Source organism: Calonectris borealis, chromosome 8 (assembly GCF_964195595.1).
Source record: "Calonectris borealis chromosome 8, bCalBor7.hap1.2, whole genome shotgun sequence".
NCBI lineage: Eukaryota > Metazoa > Chordata > Aves > Procellariiformes > Procellariidae > Calonectris > Calonectris borealis.
Genome location: NC_134319.1, coordinates 1,146,464 through 1,173,581, shown reverse-complemented (window position 1 = coordinate 1,173,581; position 27,118 = coordinate 1,146,464). Strand labels below are relative to the sequence as shown.

The window sequence follows — 27,118 nt, the reverse complement described above, 5'->3', positions numbered from 1 at the left end:
ATGATAATTTATATTCTTGTTACAACTGCTCATTTCCAAAGAATGTCACATATTTCTCAAGAAGAGACAATAGATCGCAAGTCAACACTTGGATGCAGACCTGACTTTACATGAGAAGTCTGGAACACTGGGATTTCCCCACTTAAACATTTAATTGCTGCATTGAAAGATAATTCCCGATTTGCTCTTTTTCTTGAGATTCTCTTTTGCCATTAATAATACCAGGTGCAGAAGCAGTGAGCACCTGAATTTTGAGACATTTGATATTAAACAGAATTTTGTTCAAAATACACTGGAGAGAGTGCACTTTGAAGTGAATTTTTCTGAATTTGTGAACTGAATTCTTTCAGTCTAGAAATGACTGCCGCGATCTTTGTGCACAGTGTGCAACAGATATCAAAGCAACTGAGGCAATATGGTCCGTAATGTTACTTGTCTTTGGGAAGCAGCATGAGTGAGTGCAGCCATGGCTGCAAGGCATCAGAGCTTTCGTCGCAGGAGCTCATGTTTGCTCTACAACTCTAAGGTCCAAAAAAGGTCACATCAGCCTCAAACCAGTTTGTTTTTATTTGAGAAGAGGCAGAAAATATGAAGAGAACCAGCTTTATGAATTATAATGCCTGAAGAATTATGTTGGCAATTTTTCCCTTCTTTTGTGTCAACTGCAGTGCTTTGTTTTAAACTATAAAAGCAGAAATATTACTTCTCAAAGCTCCCCTAGCTCAGATCCAGTGCCTACACCACACACTTGCTAATACCAGGCAAATTGCAGAAGTTATTAAAACCTAATTTAGCAATCTCACCAGGGGACAAACAAGTTGTAACAATATCATTACAGTCTTATCAGGGACTGGATGTCTCGTTGAAATGCCGAGTGTAGTCAGGGTAGGAGCCAACGGAGACCATCGCTGCGTGGCATCACGGCCGTACCCATACACTCACAAGTTATGCTAAACAGATTGCTTTTGCAGAACCATTTCAAAGCAGCAATGACGGCTGATGGAAAAAATAATTAAAAAAAAAATGAGGGGATGGAGAGTTTTGCAAGACTGACACACTGTTCAGACTTGTCTCTTCATGACCCCAGTTGGTGTCACTGCACTCAAAACCCCTTTAGACTGTCACCTCAAAGGCACTGCGCTTGCAAGGGAGAGGGAAGACTAAGTCTTAGACCAACAGCAACAAGGAAGACTACAATTGCTAGGAGAAATATTGCTTTAAAACATGTTGACTATAATGAGAAATATTTTAAGCAATTGTTTTTACTGAAGAGCAATCTGGGCAAGTGAACGCTCCTGGAAGCTGAAGAGCTCTCCATTAATTTTGGCTCTAGTTTGGAGTCTAACTCAGCCTGCTGTATACTTCAAATTGCTTCTCAAAAGGCATAAGCTCTTTAGAGATGAAGTCTATTAAGACTTCAATTTTCCCGAACTGTATTTTAGCTGGTATTTAAAGTGGGATCACCTGGAGGCTGAAGAGCCAGCAGTGGTTCAGAGCTGGGAGAAAGCGCTCACTTGGGCAGGACTGACGTCCCCGGAGTGCTCTTCCCCAGTCACTACAAACACTTCCTCGCTTTGCACCCCAACAAGCTTGAGGGGTGAAGATCCCACCTGCGGATGTGAAATTTTAGCACCTCCGGAGGCGACAGCGAGCTGCATGCTGACCCTCCGGGGAGCCAGCCCCGCACCCTGGGGAGCCAGCCCCAGAGAGGAGCACGCTCCGGCTCCTGCTGATGCCAGGAGAAAGAGCTGTGGGAAAGGCAGCTTCACCAGGGGTGGATGCACAGAGGTGTCCAGAATCCTACTGCAACCTTATTTTGACTTTAAAATGACAGTACAAGTGCAAAAGAACACAAAAGCTATTAAAAAAAACTTCATTAATTTTTTTCATCCACTAATTCATCAGCTGGTCCCCCCACTTTCACCAACAATGGCCTGAAGCCTTTACATTGTGCCTTTGCAACAACCATCAACAACATAGCGTTGACAATACGTTGACAATATTTTTCACCTATGTTAGGAGAGCTTGTCATGGATGCTCTATTATTTGTTACAACACAGTCTCCCAGAGATGCATAAACATAATGAACAGCATTTACTGGTATACCATAATTATACAATATGCGGACCTGTAACTACTGGCAGAGTGTAAATATGTGCAAATTAGTACAGTTATTTTTATTTCAAGGACTTGTTTTTCTGGGGACAAGGAACAGAGATTAGTTTCAAATGGGTAATCATGGCAGTCCTCAGAATTAACCACTGCAGAAATGACAAATAATCAGCACCCATAGGTTTCTGAAACAATAAAATCCAGATTTGAGTAATAGAAACAATCTTTTAATAGCTAGATCAGACACGCTGCTTCCCAAGAAAACAGTACTTGAAAAAGGATTTGTTTGCACATGCTTTAATAGCTCTCTAACTCTTCAATGTGTTCACAGATTGGTGTTGGAGATACTCTTCACATAGTGAAGGGAGAATATGAGGTGTTTTTCAGTGTTTTAAACTTTTAATTTGCCTTTGCATCTGAAAGCTGGGCCATTACAGCAGCAATACTGGTGTTACACTGGAGCAGCATCTCCTCTTCCACTGAAGGAGCCAAGCTGCATCCTTGTTCTACAGCTTCACATGCCATGGTCAACCTGAGATCTTTATGGAGGGAAGAGGCAGCTCACTCGACAGGCTGCTGTCCTTAAACATCCGCACTGCACCACTGGCAAACACAGGATGCAGCCCCCCACTCCCCACAAAAATTGCTTTGCAAAAAAAAAAAAAAAAGAAAAAATCACTTGGCAGAGTTAGGCAGAGATTTTCTTTAAGATGATGAAAAGTGTACTCCTTATCTGTTGGAGGGGTATCTTGAGTACTAATACTCTAACTTCTTCAAATACAAGACCTCCTTTCATGTTGCCAAAGCCCTTGATCATGTGCTGTGGCAGCAGAATGCCATCTACATGAAGGAGCATTATAATCAATTTTGTCACGCTTCAATATGAGCAACGTTTTTCAGACATATGCAGTAACTGTGCAGTGGTTTGCAGAACCTAATAGTAAACTATTACACCGCAGAAAGAAATCAATGTTAATTTAGGAGCCAAATTGCACTCGAGTCAGAAACTTGAACTATATTGTTTTAATCTGACTTCTGAAATGTTAATAAAAATACCTGAAGGACATAAAATGACAAACATTACTTTCATAAAAGGCTTCTTTCCCCACCAGTGAGGAGAAATATTTTCTTCAAATCCACTATATTCTTTCCCCTCCCCACCAGTTTGAGGTGGTTTTAAATATATTACCAGTTTTTATTGAATTGGTATAAGTTGTTTTTCATTAAGTGTTACTGTGAGATAGGACATCATATAACTCATACAAGGGATCTCAGTGATGAGAATAGCTTGCAAATTAAGTAAAAAGAATTTAGTCCTAAAGTTGGCCAAAAATAACAAAAAAAAAATAAAAATAAGAAAATCCCAACTCTGATTACATTGTGCATGATCAAAAACTCCATTTTACAGGATAGCAAATTTCTTCAAAGATCTTTATCTTCAAAAGTTCTTCAAAGATCTTTATCTTCTGCAAAAAAACTTCTGTTCTTATTTGCACTAGTTTCACCTGAAATATTTTGCTAGCCGCTCCTCGTCTGGAAGGCTGGACCCAAAGACAAGCTCTGCTATTATTGACTTTAACCATGATCAAAGTTTTCATCTCAGCTGTGCTAGCATCTAATCTCTTTTAGCTAGAGTGGGTGGCTTTGTATTCTCATATATTTGACCCACCAATACAGAAACTAATCACACCATCATTTCTCTGCTCTCAGCTGTGTATTATGCACTGCAGGAAAGACATCCTCTCCATCTTTCCTCTGAAGGCCTTCCCACGTCTTTTTAATTGAAATAGTAGCTCAGATGTCAAAGTTATAACTACTGAACTAGAACATCTGTACAACACAAAGAATCCGACTTTTTGAATTAGGTTAATATTTAACAGTAACAGGAAAACCAAGTCAAGAGATGGTCTTGATGGACTAATACATGAACCTCCACACCTGCGTCACTCCTGACCTGCCTGCTTTGCAGACTGCTAACATGTCCTTCGAGAAGTTAGCCCACGGTCCCCCAACAGCACATCGTGGAGCAGCACTATTCTCACCATTCAAAATGTTAGCACAACTCTAACTTTGATCTTTTGCAACAGCTTTTCAGATGAAAAAAGTGAAGGGAGAACACCATCCATCCCCCAGGTCTGTGGCAGGCAGGACAAAAGGGGGACCAATCCATGCAGCCTTCCTCCCAAAGAAACCAGAAAAATTATAGAAAGCAAGGCAGCCTGAAGTCATGCTTTGAACACAGCTTACGCCTGGCCAGGGTTATCTCTTACTCTTGCAGACTCCGACCCACCATGCGAGTCCATGGTGTGCCCCAGCATTACCCTTGCCTGCACGTCCAAGACCAAGAAGGCTTGAACGGAGCGTGGAGTCGCATTCTGGAAAGCTCACGCTGCAATGAGCCCCAGTGATCCATTAACAGAATCAAATATGAACCAGCAGCCAGATTTCCAGGAGTCCCCAGTGTGACTGCGAAGTCAGAATCCCATTTTTGAAAGGTAACCTGAGAATTAGGAAAACATGTTTCACAGAAGCCAGTGAAACCGCACTCCGGGGTGCTTTTAGCTTTTCAGAGTGTAATTTTGATATTTCAGAAGGGTACTGCAAAGTTCAATCTTCCAAGGCTCCGCGCACATGTCTCTCTCAAAACAGTCGGTGGGAATTGTGGCTGCTCAGTACCTGCAAATTGCTCTCCGACGTTATGGTATCGGGAAATACTTCGTGATTAAAGAGAGACTGACCTACATGATGCAGTTTTAAATGTGTGAATTTCAGCCAGATGGATAATATCAACCACTGCAACACCCAGATAAGGTCTTCCTGTTCCATGGTCAAATATGAACATATGATTTCATCTCATGTGGGTGCGATTCTCTTTGAAGAGTTGACATGACCGAATTTAATTGATACAAGTGACACCGTAAAGAAAAGCCATAGCTTCTCCTCCACAGTTTCGTTCTTTCAGAGAACTGGTTTTAGCTGGTTTAAAAGAAAAAAACTTTGTCATTGGATGGAAGTGTCCTCACAGAGAGGAACCATTTCTGGTTAAGTTTCGGGTCTCTTAAGGCTGTGAAATGCAGCACCCTTGACTGCAGTCGCTATTGTAAACTTCTGGTACAACTGACAAGAAGACTGTTCCTTCTCAGGCTGGCTAACAAGCAAACAACATCACAAAAACAAAGACGCACACAAACACGTACAACTGTTCAATACGTTGTCCATGTTGTTTTAAGAAAAAAAAAATGAAGTTGCACTTATGGCTCAAAATACATTTATGTAGACTCACTGGTTTCTCCAACAAAATGACTCTTGATCTCCTAAAGCCAATGCTGACCATAGCCCCCAAGTCCTAAATTTAGTCAGGGATATAAATATGAAGCTGCACATCTGTAGCTATTAAAAATGGATAAAAGCAAAGTTATTTATTTATGCTTAAACAGAAGCCCCCCTCCTGCCCTCTCTTACATTAGAAGAGCATAGAAATTGAAACTGCAAATCACTCTGAGTAATTTTATACTTAGTACCAAAGCAAAGGAGAACCGAGACCTTCAGAACAAATTTGGGTGTTGCCTTTTTATTTAATAAAGCATTCACCTCACCTTGATTGAGGGAAATTTTCATGTTGAACCCAAAATAAAAAACCTTGCCAAGCAAATGTTTTTCGTAGGTCAGCAACAGTTCACAGCAAGACACTTTCTGGGAAAATAAAGTCACAGCAACGTGCCCAGGTATTAGGAGCCCCAGCAAACACTGAAGTCCTATAATGTTTTTCCCCAGTAGGTTTAAGGTTACAGATATAATTAGGTTAGAGTGGCTTGTACAGTATGTCTGATTTCAAAGTAAAATCAGAGTATTATGCATAATATTATGCAAAGTGCCATAGCAACAGTAAGGCAGACTTCTAAGAAATGCTAATGAGATAAGCTGTTCTGCAAAAACCCTAACCTGTCCAAGCAAAAAACAAACACATTACTTAAAATTCATACAAGAAACTCACACATTCCTCCTATAAAAAAAAAACCTCCTCACAACATAAAATGTCTTATGAAACCATCACAGCAGGAGGGGGGCACAAAATCTGTACAGCAGACACCGTTCGTAACCAGCTCGCTGCTCCCTGAAAACCCAACCCCGCATGACTGACACTGCTCCGGCTGAAAACCGGCAGCAGAACTCGGATGCCGGAGCTGGGAGGGCGGGCAGCAGCCCAGGGTCCCTCTGCTCTGGATGGAACAGGACCTCCGCAGCCCAGGTGATGCAGTGCCTGCGCTGGGCACGCGCCCGCCGTCCAGAGGCAGAGGAAAACTTGATGAAAGGAGGGGGGAAAAACAAAAACAACCCCCAAACCAACCAACTCCAATGATTTACTAAAGATCATGAGCACATGCATAAAAAGGAAAGGGTAAAGGAGGCAGAATCGTTCCAAACACAGAATATGACCAACTCAATACCACAATTAATTGTTTTCTATTTCAGGTTAAGACAGGGAAAGAATAACACAGTGAGTACTTGAATAATCCAAACTGATACAAAACCAATTGGCCTAATAAACTTCAAAAACATATTCAAGAGCTGGATGAAGCAAATGCAGAGCTACGATGTTATTTCTGAGGTGCGGGGCAAGTGCCTAACACAGCCTCCATGAAGCCTTTTCAGAAAAGGGGAGTGCAACAGGAACCAGGCAATTACAAGCCAGTCCATTTGCCTCCAATCCCCATAAAAATGCTGTTCAAGCAATCAAAGATGTGAAGGCACCTGAAGATAACAAGAAGATGAGCAATCGCTAACAGGTTTGTTAAGAATAGATTGTGTCAGGTCATGGGTTCCTGCAGGGAACGGCAGAGGATGCCATAGCGTAACTGCGGCAAGCATTTGACCATGTCTCCCGTGCACGAGCAAGCTGGGCTTGGCTAACCGCTGCCTTCACATGGGCGCACGTTGTCTGGAAGGCTGTGCCCATGGGTCTGCTGTCCTGTCTGCTCAGCTGGACATCAGTCCTGGGCCTGCTACTGGTGGGGGGTTTCATTAACACCATTATCAAAGATGAGAACCCTGAAACAACCCTGATAAATTGAACCTGAAAACTGGACAACACCAAACAGGAATCCTAAGTTCAACACTTAGGATTCATCAGCTGGATGAATACGGTGAGGAGGCAAGACAGCCGTTCTGCAGAGAGCGACTGGGGCTGTCGGGGGGTAAAACCCCCTGAAGTGTCCTGTTGTGACAGGGAAGGCAAATGCCCTAGCCAGATACACAGACAGGCATCACCCCTGGCAATCCAACACCTCACCCGGCATGCTAGCTCAAGTTTTAAATACCTTATTCAAGAAAGCCCTTCCCTAGCACCAACTGATCTACAGAAAAGAAACATTTAGTCACTCCCTTAGAAAACATGACCCAAGAATAAAGATGAGATCAATCAGGGCTGGTGAACCTAAGGAGGTAAACATGAGGAGCACAAGTCCGCTGCCTTCAAAGAGATCAAAAGATGAGACTGATCTGTTCTCCGTTCCTCAGAGGACAGGTGAGGAAGGAGGTTGTAATTCTTCAAGGAAGGTTCACTTCAGACACTGTGAAAAATCTTCAGTCAAGGGCTGTGATTGAGTAGAGTAGAGTATGTTGCCCATAGAGCTGCCATCACTGGAGATGCCTTATGGAGGTACTCGGCAAACATCTATTGGCAACACTGATTCGAGGCACAACTTACAAGATTAATACAGTTTTTACAGGTTATCATACAGTCTATTCACTTCCATTTTCCTTTTTCAATATTTTCAAGATCTAATGGAAAATATCTGTACAAAGAGATGCTGTTGCAAGCAGATGTGGCTCAACATCTAGAATATTTTGAGTTATCTTTATATCGTTTGCATTTACTGTCCACAAAATTTGGCAGATGAGCTTTCTCTTCTCCAGACCGCAGCACATCGGAGGCAGGAGAGCTGCTGCAGGTTGAGCCCAGGCTGCGCTATGCATCATTTCCTTCAAAGCGACTTGTGCCAGAAAAACTACTTGGGTGTCCTGGCTCAGAAATGAAGACCTGTCCTCCCTCCTGTGCTGCCAGGAAGACCCTAAGACAGCCAAACCAACAGACCCAACAGGACCAGACCTCACCAGTGCTTCCCAGTGCCAGCTGGGCTTCCTCAGCACAGGAACTGTAATTTTCGCCTCCCTGGTAAGCACCGATGAATCTGGCCTTCAATTTGCAGCATGATAGGGTTCATAAAGGCTGAAATTAAGTTATTGTCTTTTAATTTCAACTGAATGGCTTTTTTTCTTCTCCAAAGTCACCGGATCTTAGTTCAGTAAAGTCTGCAAGATCCAGCTTTAACAGAGCTGTTCAGGATACAATTACAGAAAACCAGACCCTTAGTGTATATTATCGGAATAAAGGAATACTGCAATACAGGTCCACTTTAAAAGTCCACATTCGCTACTTATTTAGGTAGCTGACAATTTTACATAAATTAAAATAAATGCCGGTTTCATGATGCACACATCTCACTCTTCATCACTCTTCAGCATGGCCTCAACACTTCTGGAGATTCTCACATTTAGCAACTGCCTTTAATATTTTTAAGTATGGCACTAATAAACCCGAAGAGAGTCAGCGAAGCTACAGTACCATATGTACAGTTTCAGACCAGCTTTCAGATGACTTATTGAAGTCTTGCTAATCCAGACACTGGTTCGTTCAAAGTAGGGTTCAATATAATCACCTATAAATCAGCATTTGCTTTATAAAATGTAATGGAAAATGCTAATAAGATTTACTTGTGAAATGAGATTGGATTATATCTTATCTATTTTAACTTGATTTGGTATAGTATTCCTTCTTCATAAACTAGCAGCCTCAGTTTCTTTTTTCTTGCCCCCCCCCCCCCCCCCCTCATTTTTTCTTTCTTCCCCCTCCTCTCAGAATTCATGCAGACAAATGCACCACAAATTCTCAGGCCACCATTTTTAAAAGGGAAATTATGGGGGATAGTCATAAATTAAGTAGAAAATGTAGATTATGCAATACGAAGCAGTACAAAGAAAAAAAACCCTGTGAAGTCATTAGGTTTATAATTTATGTGCTGTAAGGCAGATAGCAAGCTGGTTGTTTATGTATGGTTGGAAGTTGCCCAGCCAAGAAAGTTGAAATTCAGAAAGTAATTTAAACCTGGTAATTTTCTTGTACATGCTTGGATGACTGAACAACCGCTATATGCGATGAATATCCATATTCAAAATTATGCTTATATCCACCGTAACCGCTCAGGGCTCATTGATACATTCTATTAACTGGGCACACTAAAACCTTGATTTATTCTACAGTTATCAGGTCTGCAGTAAAGAACGTTCCTTTTAATAACAGGGAAACAGTATTAAAAACTGTCAGCAGCAGCGGTTAAGCAATCATATTCATGCAAATGTAGTGCTGTACCATCATTGTTCTGTGCGCTGGAGATCGTACGTCAAGACGCCGCCGCACGAGGCACGGTGGAGGGGCACAGAGATGAAAGGGGTCGCTCCGACTCAGATGAAGTGATGCTTCTGCAGCACAGGGCTGTCCATACCTGTCAGACCGCAGGGGTGCAAGAGCAGGAGGTGGAGCATAAGCCACACAGGTTACGTCCAAGAGTATTTTCTATCGTAAGCACTACGGGTGGGAGAGGCGATAGACATTTTGTGAAATTACAGGATCCCTGTAAGACTGAAGGAGGGGAGCTTGGAGTGCTGGTCGCGGCTCCAGTGACGCTCGCTGAGGAACTGAATCTCGAGTAAGTGGAATTGAACAGGCGGTGGAGGCACCTGCAGATGGGCACAACACCCCTGTGCCGAAGTACGATCAGCGAATAACACCGGGGTGGGTGAGGAGCAGCAGCGGCTGCGGAGCTGGTGCTGAGCCCACGTGGCAGGGCGTTAGCAGGAGAATTAAAAAAGTTTGCAAAACCAGAGAAAATAAAGGAATGGGATTTTTTGGGGTGTGGAGGGAGAAAGCCTTGCTCTTCACTAGTTTGTTAGACAAACAAACAGGTATTTTCTTAAAAGGAAACAGGACTGAAGAACATTCAACTGAGGAATCTCTGCCCAGCCCAGGGTAACAAAAGCACCTGAAGGCTTCCTCTCTTCTTTTATATTTCTCTTGTTAAGATCTTTCCAGATTTAAAACTTTAAAATAAATTTGATAGACATTTCTTGGAAATAGTGACTAGTAGACAAACCACAGCTCTCCTAAATGAAATATTCAGCTTTTACTGACGGAAAGCTGCCCTCCCAGGCCAGCTCAGACAGCAAACGGGCATCATTCTGTTGGTTTGATGCGCACAACATCCCTTTTCGAACGGGGCTGCCCATGTCGAGGTGCTGGGAAGCGAAGCTCGCCCCAGCACCATCGGCCACCGCAGCACGTCCCACCCGCCGCAAACAACGCGCCCACGGGGCCGACGACGGCAGGGCCAGCTCCCCCAGCATCGGCCACCTCCGGCACGACCCCCTCCGGAACGCCATGAGCCGTTTTTCTGCCTGGTCAGAACAGATGAGCATCATCAGCAGGCAGCAGATGTTCGCAGTGCTTTTGCATTGTGCTTAGCTGGCTAGAGGACAACGTACAAATCCAAGCAGAAGTGCATTAGCAATTAGCTGACTACGACAAATCACTCACATACACAGACTGTTTCATGCTGTAGCCAGATCCTACTTTTACATTGCTTCAATCTTATTCCACACCCCCCCCTCCATTTTATTCTTTATTTGTAAGAGATATTAGAAAAAAATACATGTCTGGGGCATACTGCATGTCCCCAGTGCAGACTTAGAAGTTTGCCTGGATCTGGCACAGTGCCACGTGCACCCACACTACAGCCAAGGACACTTCCAGCTTAGCCCAGGTAGCTGAATCGGGACAAGGGTTAGCTTGGACACTTTATTCAAGTATTTACCGAGCTTGTTGGTTGATTTACCGTAACATGTTTCTGACTGCAGACAGAGGTAGCCTCCACTGCGTGCTGCAGTCAAACCTGAGCACCTCTTGCTTGTGGTATGCACCAAGGAGGAGCACGACCTCCTGAGCCTGCACATCCTTCGACACAGACAGACTGTTCCTCCCATTATCCCCTTGGCTCGGAGTTCAGGGAGCACAAATCCCATCCCACCAGCAACCCAGCCTCTGCTGCTGGCCACATGGGAGTCCTCGGCCCCGCTCCCAGCTGCCGCAGCGAGACCTGTGCTCCCCACGCAGACCCACAGCGCTGGCTGGAAGGGCCATGGCTGGTGCAGGAACAAACCACCACTGCTCAGCTTTACCTTCCCAACACTGTCAGAGCTGATCTTTCCCACCCACAAAGACATCTGACAGACTCAAAACTCACGTTAAGAAAACAATAAACTGAGGTCAGAAGTAGTTCCAGCTTTGACACGAACGGGGGTGCAGAGCAGGCACCAACAAGCTTGCATTTAAGCTTGAGATTTGGCTTTGGCCAGCAAGCTGATGCTTCTATCTGAACTAGGACTGATGCAAGTCTAGATCCTGGCTCAGGCAAGAGAGATTCCGTGAGTTTACCATCTCCTCTGTGCTTTTTCTTTTTTTTTTTTTAAATAAAGAAACCCGCAAACACCAAAACAACCACTAAACAGGCTTATCAACTTTTCCCATTCTATGAACGCATAGAAAGCTCCCGAGACAGCTAGTTTCACCCTTATTAAAATCCCCATCATATGAAATAACACAGATGCAATATTTGTTTTGCTAAAACTAGCCTGAGCTCATCATTCCTTCTGGTCCCCATTGCAAGTTATTTATCTAACACCACAAAACTTTTGAGTACAGCTCGCATGGAAGGTGTCACTCCAAAAGACCCAGGGCACACCTATGCAGGTATCTGCACAACTTCTCTCAGTGACAATCTTCCAGTAACAACATACTGCACAAAAAATAATGGTCACTTGTTCCATAGGACACCATCCCTTGTGATTTTTCCTCCCAGATAGCCCCTAGTTTTTAGGGCACTGCCTGCTTTCAGGAATTCAGCAAAGCTGATGTAGGTGGAAACACATCAACGAGGGCAAAGCAGCAGCGAGATCGGCGACGGGCTCTGCATGAGCCACCTCGAGCTGCTCTGCAGTTGAAGTCTGTCCTTGTGGCTTGTAAAGCAAGGGCTGATGGTCACAGCACATTACACCAGAGCCTCCCTGCAGAAGCCTCAGCAGCAGAGGGAAAGCAGGATCTGTGCCCAGCACCGCTAGCCTAGATGACCAAGCAGTACAGAAGCTGCATGATCCAGCGCATGATCGAGCTATTCTATAAGCATCAGTGCATTGATCCACCATGTTCCAGGACATCATGAACTACAAGTACCCTGATGACATGTAAATGAGGAGATACATAATAAAAACACCCCATAAATGCCCAGATAGCGCGGCTAGCCCCATCCGCGACCTGCCTGCAACAACCCACCTCCCCGCTCCCACCTCCAGCGCCCGGGGGACGAGGGGCTTTGCTGCCTACAGCATATCGACAGGGACAAGAGCTGTGGAGGGAGACACAAAGCTGAGATCTCAGAAAACTGTGGTCAGTAAAGATACCACAGCAATTTTTAAACCAGAAACTGTTACAAATTACAAAGCTAGGTAATTGCACTTAACCTAAAAAACCTCATAGTTAGAATGAATGAGAGCAATTATTCCTGTTTTCTTTCCATTTTTTTACATGTTGGGGGGGAAAAGAACACTGTTCTGAATGTTTCATGTCATACCAACTGCTAAACCAAATTCAGTCCCAAGTCAGAAACGCCTCCTCGGTGTGAAAATCCCGGAAGGTCAGAGCTGACAGGCTGCAGGGGCAGGTAACGGGCCACCTCGGTGGTTCCACCATCCACCGAGATCGCTCCGGCAGAGCTGCGCAGCAGCAAAGTCCTCCTTGCCTTCACACCAGGAAAGCTGCACAAAACAACTTGCTGCCTCCAGCGGGAGTACTTCAAATTTCCACAGAGATCGATCGCCATCTCATGACTCAGGCAGAATTTCAAAAAGTTACTCATCTCCTTATGTTATTGCACAACTGTGGCAAATTAAATCAGAAACACTTCAGCCCAACCACCACCGCAGTCCTCAGAAGTTACTCAGATAATTACTCAAAAAATTACTCCAAAACCTGAGTCTCAGCACCACAGCCCAGCGAGAGCACCTGCTACAAAGCCTGTGACAGCACGCCAGCACTGCTGTCCGCTGGCAAACAAAAGGAGGATTTGAACCTTAGTCTCACCGAAGGAAGGGAAAATGAGATTAACTCGCACATCAAATAGCACAGGTCATTTTGCTACTGTAATACAAAGCCCAAACACACTGCCATTTCACCACGAGCAGCAGTTCTCTGCATTGGACTTTTCTTCTCAGCCGCATCCCTCTTCTCCATTGGATTTAGTGATTAAGAAACAACACGACTTACAGTTTACTGTGACTTTTACTTTTCTCACATCTGGGACTGAGACATCATTTTCTGCACTGCATTCATATTCCCCAGCCTGGTCTCTTGTAATTCCATAGATGTCCAGGTACTGTCCGCTCTCAAAGGGTTTTGCTGAAATGAAATAATCAGAGAACGAAATTACTGGAAGCTGAGCACAAAACACCTGAAGCTTCACCAACACCTGAACAGCAGCTGGAGGGTTTTACTGGGTGCTGCAGATAACACATGCCCGAGGGGAGCTGGGCAGCCGCTGCAGCTTTCCCTCAGGAACTCCAGCTCCAATGCGGGCTGCAACCCCCCCCGAGCTCCTGGGGTTGGCCAAGGGTCCTCTCCTGACCATGCCCCAAGGTCGAGCTCAGCAGCCTCCAGATCCATGAGAGCAATTTGCTAATGCAGCTCTGTACCTGAGGGGCTTCACAGAATATAAGGCAGAGTCCTCAGTCGAAACCTTGCCTTAAGAGTTTCAGATCCATTAGGGCTCATGGTTTGCACCTGGGTGGACATCTGCCCCCCTACAGCAATCAGGAGCAAAGCCAGAGACAGGGGCAAGCTAAAGGGACAAGCAGCCCAGTCCTGGAGCAGGGGATCCACCCCCGCGCCGGTGGCCCCAGCACCAGCTTTCCATCACAGGTGCCCTCACTTTTTAACAGCCATTTGATCTTGGAGCTATACATCAACCAGCTGGATATACGTAAGGATGATAAACCTCATCAGCTGGAGGGCTCAGGCCCCCTGCACCCCGAGCGTTCCCAAAGTCCTGGAGGGAACCAGCGGCCAATCCCCTCTAACGGGTGCCCGTGGGTGCAGAATGGGTGGGTCATCCCCCATCCCACCTCCAGGGAAAAAGCCCTTTCAGGCTTGCTCACCACACCACTCAGTGCTTACATGTTGTGCCCTAATAAACATTTCATCATATTAATTAAAAATTACATAATAGCACTCCTCTCCCAAAGGACCCAAACCCAATAAATAAGATCCTCAGTGTTTGCCTTGTTGCACAGAAATAAGGACAATCCGTGTGAGCACTACTGAAAATAGGCAGAGGTCTACCCCATGTAAAACAGCATGGAGACCGAACTGTAACTGTAACTCCTTGGTTGTTATATCGGAAACCATTAATTATTGTAGACAGCAAGAACAGTTACATGATTCAAAAGCTAATTTATGTCCACTTGACGTAGAGTCATAGCAGACACAGACATTTTTGTAGTTTTCTAAATCCCAGCATCTCCCAGCTTTTCCCTCCTGTGGTTCCCGCCTTGCAGCGAGCGAGCACTTTGATATCCCTCAGACAGAAACTGCTGCCTCGTTCAAAGTGCATCTTTCTATGTCTTTTGAGCAGTGCGCTGTAGGTGGGGAGCAAATTAATTGTTTTAGATTCCTCACAAGGCGTTCACCAAATAATAAACCAAAAAATGTTAAATATAATTTTTATCTTAAAACAATACATCATAGCAGTCATGACTACAGACACTGGAAATTATAGGCCTAAAGGTTAAAAAGACTTGCTGAAAGTGTTTTCCCAGACAGACAGGCTTTTAATTGACTGTTATTAACTTTGCAACTTACGGAGCAATGACAAAAATCTGAACCGGGTAGTGAGAACTAAGTAGAAGTATTATGGCCATGTCCACCACAGCAGTGAATTTCATTTGCTTATCTGTTCATGGATTAATGTTTTGAAGTGTGCAAGGTTCAAAACATCAATTATAACAGTGCATTGCTTAGCAAGATGGCACTCATTAATAAGCACAATATACCATGCCTGTCACGGGAAAGAGCCCGAGTAAGCAGTGGTTATGTAAAGTAGAAAGATAAGACTGAAATTGGAAAATGATTGTGAATTGAACTGAACATTCATAAAATGCAATGAAATAATTTATGGGATGTGAGAAATTGCATGAGAATGCTTTTTTTCTCTTTCGTGTGGTTCGTAGGAATAAATCATGAAAAAAACCCTTCCACAAACAAACCGGCTGTTACTGTTCACATCGTGGCCGTCGTCCTGCTCCCCTTTGGCCAGGTTGAATCAATTTCTAGGAAAATTTTACTTCCTACTGCTTTGAACAGCAGTGAAGGATGCAAAGCCCCTGCCTGCACGGGAGGTCTGCCCGGCCAGAGGAGAGACCTTCCAACAAGACTTTTGCTTTGTTTCTAATACCAAGAAAATTATATAAAATGCAAAATTCTCCCGTGTGTCAGGTTAAAAAGTACTATTAAGTTATGAGATTGTAATGCTCTCCAAGGTCAGAACTTCCCTGGATATATGGTATGCACCAAAACATTGTACACTGAGTCCTGGCAATAATTTATGACGTATCCTATCCCAATTCCCAACATCAATTTGGAAAAAAGAACAAACAAGATCTCCAAGTACCTGGAGTTTCATAAGAAGTTATTTGTGTTTTGGAGTTAAGCTAAAACCAAACATTCTCCACTTTAAACTTTTGTTTTAATGTAAACACAACACACCAGGCGATAACCTAGTTTCTTGCCTCCCAGCTTTTGCTTTCTTAACAATTCCTGGATTGCGGCTGTGCTCCTGGCACTCGCTTTGCCACTCGGCTGGGGTAGTGTTCAGCCTCAGCCGGGGTCAACGCAGCCGCCACTCCGCACGGACAGAAGTGACACGTTTACGTATTGGCACAGTTCTGCTGCGGCGTAAGCAACACCAGTTCTCAGGTCTGGCAAGCAGTCATCCGTCCGGCTGGAAAATGCCCACATCTGCAGGGAAAGCAAGGGGGTGTCCAGGTGCTGACACCAGCCAGCCTCGGGGGGCTGTGTGGGCTGGGAGGGCAGCACAACAAATTGCTACAGCTCAAATGCATCAGCGCTGCTGGGTGGAAACTTAGTGGGAGTTCCCACAGTAATTCCTATTGGAATGATTTGCAAAAATGCCCATCAGCACTTTTCATAACCCTTGTATTTATAGGGATCTTACGCTGAGCTATTAACCTAATTTATGCTGCGAAGTAGGCATGCATTTTTATAGCGCTGTAAACCCCATGTATTTTATGCCATGCACATACACACTTGAAAGTATTAAAATTAAGTCATTTTTAAACCCTCATGTCCCCAGAAATTTTGCATCCAGATCACATAAGAGACCTTTTAGTAAATATTAGAGATAAATATTTTTCTTAGAAAATACATAGATACCGCGTTTCATCTTTCCTATTCGTCTGCACAGTATTTCATCTTCTTCAGCTTGCTTTTAGTTCTAGAGATTTCCCACGGCTGTGTGGGAGCACTTAAATCGTGTTATGTGAAAGATATATGCATAAGTATATGTAAGCATATTTATGTTACATCGCATGCACATTCAGCTCAAAAAACGATATTCATAAGCAGTGGGGAGAAAAAACTGTGTGTGAAGACATTGGTGAATGAAGAGGAGTTTCAGCAGACAACTCATTTTTCTCACTGTTTTTTTCTGTGGTGCCTTACAGCCCGGGGTAAGCACACCTTGCTCTGTCCTTCTGCAGACCACGGGCATTTTGTGGATATCAAGATGTCAGGAACATGGCTGGCTGGCTTTCCTGGCGTAGAGCCAAAAGACTTATCAGACTTGGTATCAGAGAAAAAGAAATCTGGAAGGTTCATTAGACCATCAGCCTGGGGTTGTGTCAGCCAAGATCTTTGATCAAAGATGGGAAAAAACTGTTAGTTGAAGTAAAAGAAACACAAACATGAGAGTGCCTTGTGTCCAAGGCCGTTCCTGATGGGTTTTTCAGAAGATCTCTTAACTAGACTTACTGATACACATAATGATATGTAAGTAATCTGCTCTGGATATCTTAGGTTATAAGACCAGGTTCTCGAGCCGGGAAGGGAACTGCCTGTGAAACTAAGCTTGAATGCCTGTTTTCTGCTGCTGCCATGTGATATGATGCCTGATAAATCCTCACACTTGTTATTCCTCAGGAGAGTACACAATTAAAACTCTGTTTTCTTGCCACGCATATGGTATCTGGCATCAGGTGTAGCACACATACACATTGCCATATGGACCAGTTCTCAAAGGTTTGGACGGATGAGTTTTGCAAGGGTAGCATTTTCCTCCCCTGGTGTTAAACATAAGTCAGTAAGAGGAAGAATCTGGTGCAAGTCCAGAAAAACTCTGAGGACTTCATCTGAGCCAAGGGGGATTTTTTTTTTCCTTATTCACTAGGATATTAAATAACTACAATACAGCCCCAGTTTATGAAGTGTAAAACCTCTTCAGTGCTCAGGACTGGCTTTTATGACCCAATCTTTGAGACACCTCATCCTCCAGCGGAGGGTGAAGACCCTCATAGGACTGGGAGGGTGGGGAGCACGAGGCCGAGCTGACGCCAGCCCTGGTTTGTCACGGACTCAGGACACGTCAGAGGTGCACGTGAGAGACTGCTCGAGCCTAGAGAACTGTCTCCAAAAGAGAGGGGGGGGGAAGACCCCAGCATGGGCTCATCCTCACGTGTACTGCCTCAATGATGAGGACTGGGCTCAGTATGAGAGAACAGAAGGTGGTCTCCAGTGACGATGCCATCATGATGCCATCTGATTATCACCAGATGCTTTAAGTAGCCCGTAATCCATAAGGTCCTTCTTGATCTCAGAGGCTGGGGAGAGATACAGGATCAAAGGCGCAAGGAGGCACCTGGAGATGAGTTGCTGTGGGATGCTGAGAACAATACAAAGTCTGAACAATTGAATTCAACCAGAAAAATTGTCTGAAGCCATTTCTACTACTCATTATGGATTCTGGGTTTAAAGTTACACCAAATGCTATAATTGGATAGTGTATAGTCCTCTCCAAGGAACTGCAGGTAATCTGAAGAGCTCGCTGTCTGTTAGGAGAATGGCCCTATCACATTAGGGACCATTTAAACATTGATCACTTAAGGCCATTTATCTTTAGAGAAGCCATGCTCCACGTTTGAGAAGAAAAATCAGATAAAATGTAAAGAAGAAAAACCCCATAACTGACAGATAAATTGAGGGCTGGAGGAGATCTCCCAGCTGACGACATGAAACAAGAAAAGCAAGTAGAGCAATTTTGTAAGAAAGGCAAGTGGATAAAAGAGATGTGAACACAAAGTTGAAAGTTTCAGAGGTGGAGACAAACAAGGTTACTTCTGTATGTTGAAATATATAGGTACGGAGAGAAGCATTTGGGGAGCTGGCTGTGTGCATGCTCAGAGTGTCAGCAATGTAAATCTCAGCCAGTTATCACGAGATGTTGTGTGTAGAGGGTAGAGGTTGGTCCAACAAGAGAAGTCGTCACATTTAGTCTTCCTCGTTCTCTAAAGTTACCACAGTTTCTGTCTCTGCGCAGAACCGCTGCCGTGCTGCACTGTGAGGCTGAGATTCGTGGGGTTATGATGTTTTAGAGCAAGTCTGGATTTTCTCTTTGCAGACTTCATGCGGGGAACACATGGTCGGCTCATACTCCAGAATATGGACTGGCTTGTCTGCCTTAACAGCTGAGTATTGATATAAAGGAGAGCCAGCTCCATTTTAATACTCGAGGAGAAGATATGGTCAACCAGATGTTACTTTGGAAAGAAAAAAACCACTTGAGATAGTACGTTTGTCTGCATGTTGTGTCTTCTGGATATTTAGTTTCATGTATATCAGACTGCACCCTGATTTTTGTGGATCTGCTCAAAACCCTGTGCTGCCTGCAGAAGGCAGAGGTGTAAGCGCAGCCTGCTGCAAATGCCATGTTTTTTCCCTGGAAGACCACAACCCATAACAGTCAGATCATCTCTCTGTATCGCGACATGCAAAGCACCCTTTGGCAGGAGAGGGGTTTGCAAGAGATCCTCTAACACGGAGGCGGCTGGGTCTTCTGCAGCAAATAGCTGAACATGAACATCTTCCATCTGAAAACAGCCTAAAAAAACTTTCTCTGCACAACAAAAAATTAAAACCATGTAGGGAAGAGCAGGGCAACCATCTTTTTAATAAGAAAGCTACACGATCAAATCTCACTTGAGCTTATTTATAATTCATAGCACTTAATGTGGGGATTTGGCTCTTGGGAAGGGGATAATTATTCCCAATAAAGCCCCACACCTGTGGCAGCTTTCGGAAGAGACTTGGTCCGTCCGTCGGTCAGCCGGAGGGTGCGGGAGCCCGGGCTGGGGAGCAAGCGGGATGGGGGGCAGGAGGAGCCCGGACGGTGCCCCCCAAGCGTTCACCCTGGGGTAAAGGACGGCGGTCACAGCTTTTCTCATGTCTGATGGCTTTGTAACATTCCTTCCTCCTGCTGCTATATCAAAGTGATGCACTGCAAATGATGCACAGCCTATTATTTATCTACTGATTATCTATCTATTTGGCTCGAATACATTTCTTGATCCCTTCCATTTTATATGACTTTTCTGTCTGCAGTTTGTTGAAACTGGAGGCATGACTAGAGTTAAATGAATCATTAATGACTGTTTTTTCCATATTTCTTCATATGCCTCAAAAGCGACACCATTTTTTTTTTAAACGTGCATTTAAAAAAGAATTCTTAATATGTTTAAAATGTGATTTATTTATAAAACTGCCCAGAAGAAATGATTCTGGGAAATAAACCAGCAAGTACTGCAGGTATGGTCGGGATGAATGTGGCATCTGCTGTTCGCTCGCTGTCACCTCCCCGCAGCGTCTGCCTCCACCAGCCCGCCCAGCCTGGGTTTCCTGCCCGCAGCCCTCCCGCGGGGACGTCCCCAGAGGCTGGAGCACCCTTGTCACCTCCTGCCACCACCTCGGTACCAACACCCACCATTAAGGTGGGGCAAGATAGAAATAATAGTAACAAAAATTAAAAAAAAAAAAAAAATTAACCGAGTATTTGAAGAGTAAAATAGAAAAAAGGAGCACCTCGTTGGATTTTTGAGATCGTGTTACTTTTCTCTAAAAATTAGTGCAAGCCCCAAAATGGGCACGCTCTCTTCAAAAGACCAGCATCTCCCAAAATAGCCACGAGGGACACTATACCAGAGGAAGGGGAAAGAGGGTGAAATCTACAGTTGCTTGGTTTGGTTTTGAACATTAAAGATTTTGTTTCACTGAAATATCTTCTGTGATTCATAAATTGCTCACTCAAAAGTGCAGTATTTCTCAAATAAAAATGAACTAATATCTGGGGGAATAAACTAAGCATGTATTAAAATTCTAATTTTCATAGCATTTTATGATTTATTAATGAGTTCATCTACTTTTATTGAAAAGTGAGAAATACTTTCCATTTGTTATAAAATCATCAGAAAATTCATTCTTCTTTCTGTGCAATGTTTTTGTACGGTTTTAGTTTGAACCACCGTATTTCGCTAAGATTGTAATCTTACTCTCGTTTCTCAGTTCCTTCACAAAGACCCAATTATTTGACCATTTTAGTTTGAATATTCTTCTCCTGACAACTGTATTTTAACAAGAATTTTTTTTCAGTCTGTTTAAAAATTTTAAGAAGACATGAGGATTTCTATGAATACCTTTAATTGTTCCTGAAGGGATGCTCAAACTTCTGGAGTGGGCCTGATAAAAATGACATTTTTCTGAGAAGTCTTCCTCAGAACCCCCCTGACCACTGACAGTGTAATGTCACTTGACCCCAGAGCAGTGGATCGTGATACTGAATGTCACTTAATTGGATCCTAATACTAAATCTCCCAAGAACGGTACTTACAAGTAGCGTTAAAAAATAAAGCCAAAAGTCCCGTAACCTGAAACCAAAAGACACGGTCTTTTGTATGGGGGAGGTGTGATTTTGGAGGTTCCTTATTTTTTGTTTATCCAAAGGCAAAGGAAAGAATCACAACAAGCAGTTTATATCGAGTACTGGTGTTTGCACTGCTGTCTTTAAACTGTTAATTAATCCCCTCATTTACTCTGCCTAGAGGTCCACACCATTCCCCCCTGAGTTCTTGGGAAGCTGCCAGCTGGGTGTTTGGTATCAGGGAACCATTGATTTAATGACATGCGATGCCTTTACCAGCTAAAAAACTTCGCTTCAGAATCACAAGCCAGGCCATTAAATTCATATAAAATATTAATCACAAAACTTCAAGTCCCCAGTCGGTTGTAAGATGGACCACTCCATCTATGCAATCCCCACATGCCCGTCGGTGTGATATTTAGCTGTCCCATGCACATAGTTTTTCTCACGTAAGAGCTGATGAAAGACCGTGGGTCCCCCACGGGCCGTCCCGCGTCCCAGGGACGCTTTGGGAGTTCTCCAGGGAGGTCTGGCTCAGCCGTGCACAGGAGCAGCTCCTTGCAGCACGTCTGCAGCTGAGGAAGCCCTCGGGAGGAGGCAGCACTGCAAGTCGTTGCATTTAGGATGTTCAACACCCAACTAGCTTTGCATGTCAAGAGAGGTGCGTTGCATCATCTCATCCTATACTGGGTGAATAGCACGAATTTCTGCGACCGAAACTAACTGCTCAGGCGCCCAGCCCCCGCTGGCATGAGCAGCAGCCCAAAGCCCCGGTGCTGCGCCTTCGGTGCTAACAGGGGACCATGTCAGGCCACCAGACTGGAAGATTTCCTGGCCCCGGGGGGCCCCGGCCAGAGCTGCTGACTTGGAGAAGCAGGCATCCCTGCACAACAGGCTTGTGCAAAGCACTGCAACACGGAGCTGAGCGCCGAGCGCCTTCCTCAGACAGCTCAGAATGAGGAGTTGACATCAAGGCAGAAAAAGAAGGGGTGTTCTCCATAAACCCAGTCTAGGAGCAGGGCGCGAAAGCTTTGTGAAACCCCAAGGCATCTGAGCCCTAAATTAAAGTTATCTTTGTCAGCATAATATGCTGGCATCGAGGGCATTACTTCCGAAACCAGCTGGTGCCAACACGTACTACACACAGCCCAGAGGCAATTTGCAGGTTTCTCTGGTGGCTCAGGACAGCTGAGAGCACAGCCCTGTCCTTCCCTCCTCCCGGAGCCGGGACAGACATCGCCGGCAGATGCCAGGGGCTAAGTGGAGCGGAAGAGGAGCAGACAGCTCTGTGCAGGACTCTCCTGCTCACCTCCTCTCCTCCACCACACACGGAAAACCTCCCTGATCGCGGTCAATCTTAGCCCATCACTGCTGAGCGTCCCTGCCTGGATCGTCCCTGAAGGTTTCCTGGCTCGTCTCCAAACACTTCCAGCTCGGTTGCACGGAACAGATGTCTCGGCTCAGCCCGGTAATGCTTCACCTGACCGAGGAGCACAGCGCTAGCGTCCTAATGAAGCTGTTGCCTGCAAGATGAGTAATGATGGCATAAGGGAGGCATATCACTGTCATTGCTGATCAGGTTAACTCTCTGAATTATTTTACATTCTGCTTCTTAGACACCTAAAGGGAACTAGCTTTGGTTTTGGTCTAACGCAGCAATAAATCTACCTCTATTTAGGAAATGTGCCTGCACGTCATTGCCACTCAGGACACCACGTCTCGCGTGGGGCAGGACCCCACTCCACCCTGCAGCCCGTGAGCACATCACCGGCTCTGCCTCAAAGGTTCGTCTCGTGCAGGACATCACCTTGACGAAGTGATAGCTCCATGTGAGAAAACCCTTCATTAGCTGTGGGGCTCTTACCAAGAGCTGGGGAGGTGAGATGGGATCACTTGGAGAGGGAGGCAACGGAGCAGCGACTCCAGGCATTGCAAACCCAAACCCATGAACCAGGAAACAATAATCACTGGTTTTAAGCTATCCGGGACAAAGCAGCTTGAGCAAAAGAGGTCTTTTTGGATGGCAGTATTGTCAGGCTGTTTGAAGTACCTGCTAATTGGACTTTGAATTACAAAGTTGGGAAAATGTGGTTCCATAACGAGATCCTTCACACAACTTGATTAGTGCTGGGAGTAGCTTCACTGTGCAAGGGAGCAGCTAAGCGGAGGGTGGAGGAGAGCGGCTTCTCGTAGATCAAAAATGACATAATGCATAATTGCAGATATGTTAGAGGGAATCAGTGGTATGAAATAACCCTCCCCAGCAATGATACCTGCTTGATTTTTAGAATTTGGTTCTATGATTCAATTCTATGAATTTGGTAAGACAAAAGGCACAAGCCAGAAACTTTTGTTTCTAAAACTTTCAGTTAAAACCAGTTTCAAGCAAGAGACGGAGCATTTTAAAAGATGAGCTCACACTTTGTACACACACAAAGCCCTGGAAATCTGATAATAATTCATGTCAGTTAAGTATTTTCAGCCTGAAAATCCAGGCTCAGAGTACCTGCACTTCAACAAAATACTTCTTATTTCTCTCACGTGTGGATAACATCTGGTGGTTCTCTAGCAGAAGTGCAAGTGGAACAAAGTGTTTGACACTGGCTTGCTCATATCAAGCTTTGTTTGTTTCTTAGGATTTAGCTAGAAGTTTTAAAAAAGCCTCCTTGCTTCTCCCTCCCCAGTACCAGCTTTCTGTAGCGGTCTGCTTCAGGAAGGGTCTTGCAGGAATACGCTCTGCCTGCTCAGGGACTGGCACTGCCTTTTGTCCTGTAATTGAATTGAATCGGCTCTCAGGCTCATTCTTCCCAGACAGCCCTATCGTTTGAGTGCTCTGAAGATGTATTACACTAATATATCGTCAGAACGCCATTGCTATGATGATACATTAATGCAATACATCTTCACAGCTTTAGGGCTGTCCAGAAACAACAGGACGGGCATTAGATTCAGTTCAGTCATATCGCACCCATGCACACACGCCCCGGCGGCAAATGAAATGTGTTAGAGAAGGAGAGGAGTCATCATGCGAGTACGTTCCAATCTAAAGTCAGGCTAATTTCTGGATAAGTGGAGCTTTCCTCAGTGTTAGTGAAAAATCTGTTATTTTGCATGTGCTAAACAGTTCCTACAGGGTTTTGGGGAGGGTTGTTGGGTTATTTTGGAAACACTTCAGTGTCACCATTCTCTGGAATCAGGACTGAATGAGCCACAAGAGTGTCCTGGTGCTAGGGATTTGCCTTCCACTCCACATGGGAAAATCTGTCTTCATTCAGCTAAACTCATAATTTCTGAAAATCTGCTGTCCCAAACTCATGCATTTACATACAACCAGTTTATCCTTATGCTTTAGGAAAATAACTAGAAACTAGACTGGAAGCGATGGGGGAAAAACTGTGAGAAAAGGGCAAGAGAGCAGGGAAGAACTGGAAGAGGAGAGCATCCACCAGGTTTCCTTCATTTGAGGGGATGGAGTTCATGCACTTTGGGCGCGTCCATATCAGCATTTTAGTTTGGACCAGGAGGGCACTTCTGAGGTGAACCTCTTGGTTGCCCTCACTTCTTGCACCACGCTTGGTGGTCCAGAGCGTATGTGCGGAGCCCAGCCTTGCGTGTGAGTCCTCGGGGCAGCAACACGATGCCAAGACAACCGACTAGAGTGAAAGTATTTGTTTGAAACATGTGGAACCTCATCTAACAACACTTGTGCTAAATATTACGATGGCGAAGTCAAGCACTAAACAAAGCCAAAGGTGAGGCTACTCTTGCAATCTTTCTATTCCCCCCTCTCTCTTATACATTTGGTATAGACCCATCATGGTCACTGTTGCCTAAATGCCGCTGTGCTTCATTTGAAGCACCTTGTTTCCCCCAGCATCCACCCAGATTTCAAGCTAGTTTGGCAAAACATAACCGTACACGTCTGGCCCATCGTCCCATCTGCTCTGCTAGCTCTGCTAGCTCTGCTAGCTCTCACTGCCTCCTTCCCACGAGAGAGAGCAGCCGCTGCGGTGCCTCCGTGCACGTGCTGTAGTGGCGACTGCCAAAACAGCCTGCTGGGATGTGGAAAGATACCCCACGTCTCTCCACTTGCTTAGTTCAAATATAAACAAACGAAAAACCCCTATACCCTGAACATTAGACTATGGTGTGAACTTGCAAGAAGTGTCATTTTGCTTTAAGGGAGTTAGGTAAAAAAAGTTTTGCTTTTTCCAGAAGACTTTTTGAAACTATGGACTTTAACCTATTTTGCATTTAGATAAACCCAGGAAATCTCAGGCTTTCCCAGCAAGCCTGGCCTAAGCAGCAAAGTGCTGAGCCGGTGCGTGCTTCTGCTGCTGGCCCCCGCTCGGCACAGCCGTCTGACCGCGGCCGCTCCGCCGGCCACCGCCCGAGCACCCCGGGCCATCGGCCCCTCTGCGGCTGGGAGAGCTCTCCTTTGGAGAGTTTGTCAAAACCAAAGCGGAAAAGAGTTCTGACATACAGCACCCGAGTTTTGCAAAGCAGAAACATTTTATCAAAAGATTTCTGAATGGCTTTTGTTGTTACTGCTCATGGCAAACAAGTGTTAAAAGCTGGAGTTATGTGTCAGCAGAGCTTGGTTCTTTAAAATTCTGGTTTCATTCTTAAACTATTGATGCTGCACTTTGCTCTTAAATGTCAGAACAAAATAAGTAATACCTGCAATTTATTCAGGTGACATTTCAACAATACAAGATTTTCAGATTACAAACTACAGCCCCATGTTCCTTACAGTGTTATGCTGAATGTGTAGATTTTGTGGATTTACATAATGGGTTTGTACAATGAATATTTATATAACGAATGCATTTGCATAATGACTGCAAATAAACATGCACAATAAAGATTCCAGGCCAATAATTTATGTACTAAGTTAAAAATCACCTCTAAATACATTTTATTTTTATTCCTACGAAAGGTTCATTTTACCTCTTGTTCAAAAAAATTGTATCCGACCTTACCCAAGTAAAGGCTGCATTGATGCAAATCATGATAATATTTTGGAATTAGTCTACATTGAATCATTTGTATTCAGAGATTTCAATTTCTTATCTTTTAGTAGCAGCTTTGACAAACAATTTCAGGATATTCTAAATATGATTTGTTAATATAATTTAGTGTTGTATTCTAGATGTGATGCTTGCATGTAAGCCTCATTAGTGCCACTGGGAATTACAGGAAAAAACTGGTAGAAATTATAAAGTGCGGGTGAAGCTTATGTTTAGATAAAAGTAATTTGCTGCAGACAGAGTATAAACCGTTACAGAAATCTGGTGTTTTCAACTCTCCTGCATTTTGTTTTCTAATAAATCCAGGCTTCTTGTTTGCCAGACTGATACTTAGTGGGATCTGAGTGCCATTTATAACTGTCTGTACACCAGAACACACACCTGAGCACAAAAGTGGTACAGGGTCACTGAAATGGAAAAATTCTTCTTCGTTTGGTAGACTAGCGGGTAGAACATATTCTGTAAATTATATGTTTGCTTCCATCCCATTTTACAAGATTTTTGAGCAATAAGTTATTTGGATCCTGTGTTCTCCCACTCCGGACAGAGTTCTGTCCATTGATCGACCAGGGGACACCAAGGCACGTCCTAGAGCTCTGCAGCGGCCGCATCGGTGCTCACCTCTCGGATTAAACGTGTTTTGTAACGATGCAGCCCTGTAATGCAGCGTTTGCAATGAGTTTGCAAGGCCTCAGCACTGAGGCTTGTCAGAGCATCTCTGCCTGGACTTGTCCGGCAGCTTTGTCGTGCCTGGTTGAGCTGGAGCAGCATTCCCTCCAGCTGAGCACGCCCCTGGCTAATCTGTTTTACCTTTGCATTGCCATGGTGTGACCA

The 27,118-nt window shown here is 44.5% G+C and overlaps 1 protein-coding gene across 1 annotated transcript in view; it reads right to left on the bottom strand.

Moving 5' to 3' along the window:
• Positions 1-27,118, bottom strand: part of NEGR1 (neuronal growth regulator 1) — a 294,357-nt gene that overhangs the window by 76,812 nt on the left and 190,427 nt on the right. Inside the window, exon 4 of the mRNA XM_075155531.1 lies at positions 13,544-13,675. Within this exon, the coding sequence (XP_075011632.1) occupies positions 13,544-13,675 (132 nt within the window). The remainder of the gene's footprint in view (positions 1-13,543; positions 13,676-27,118) is intronic.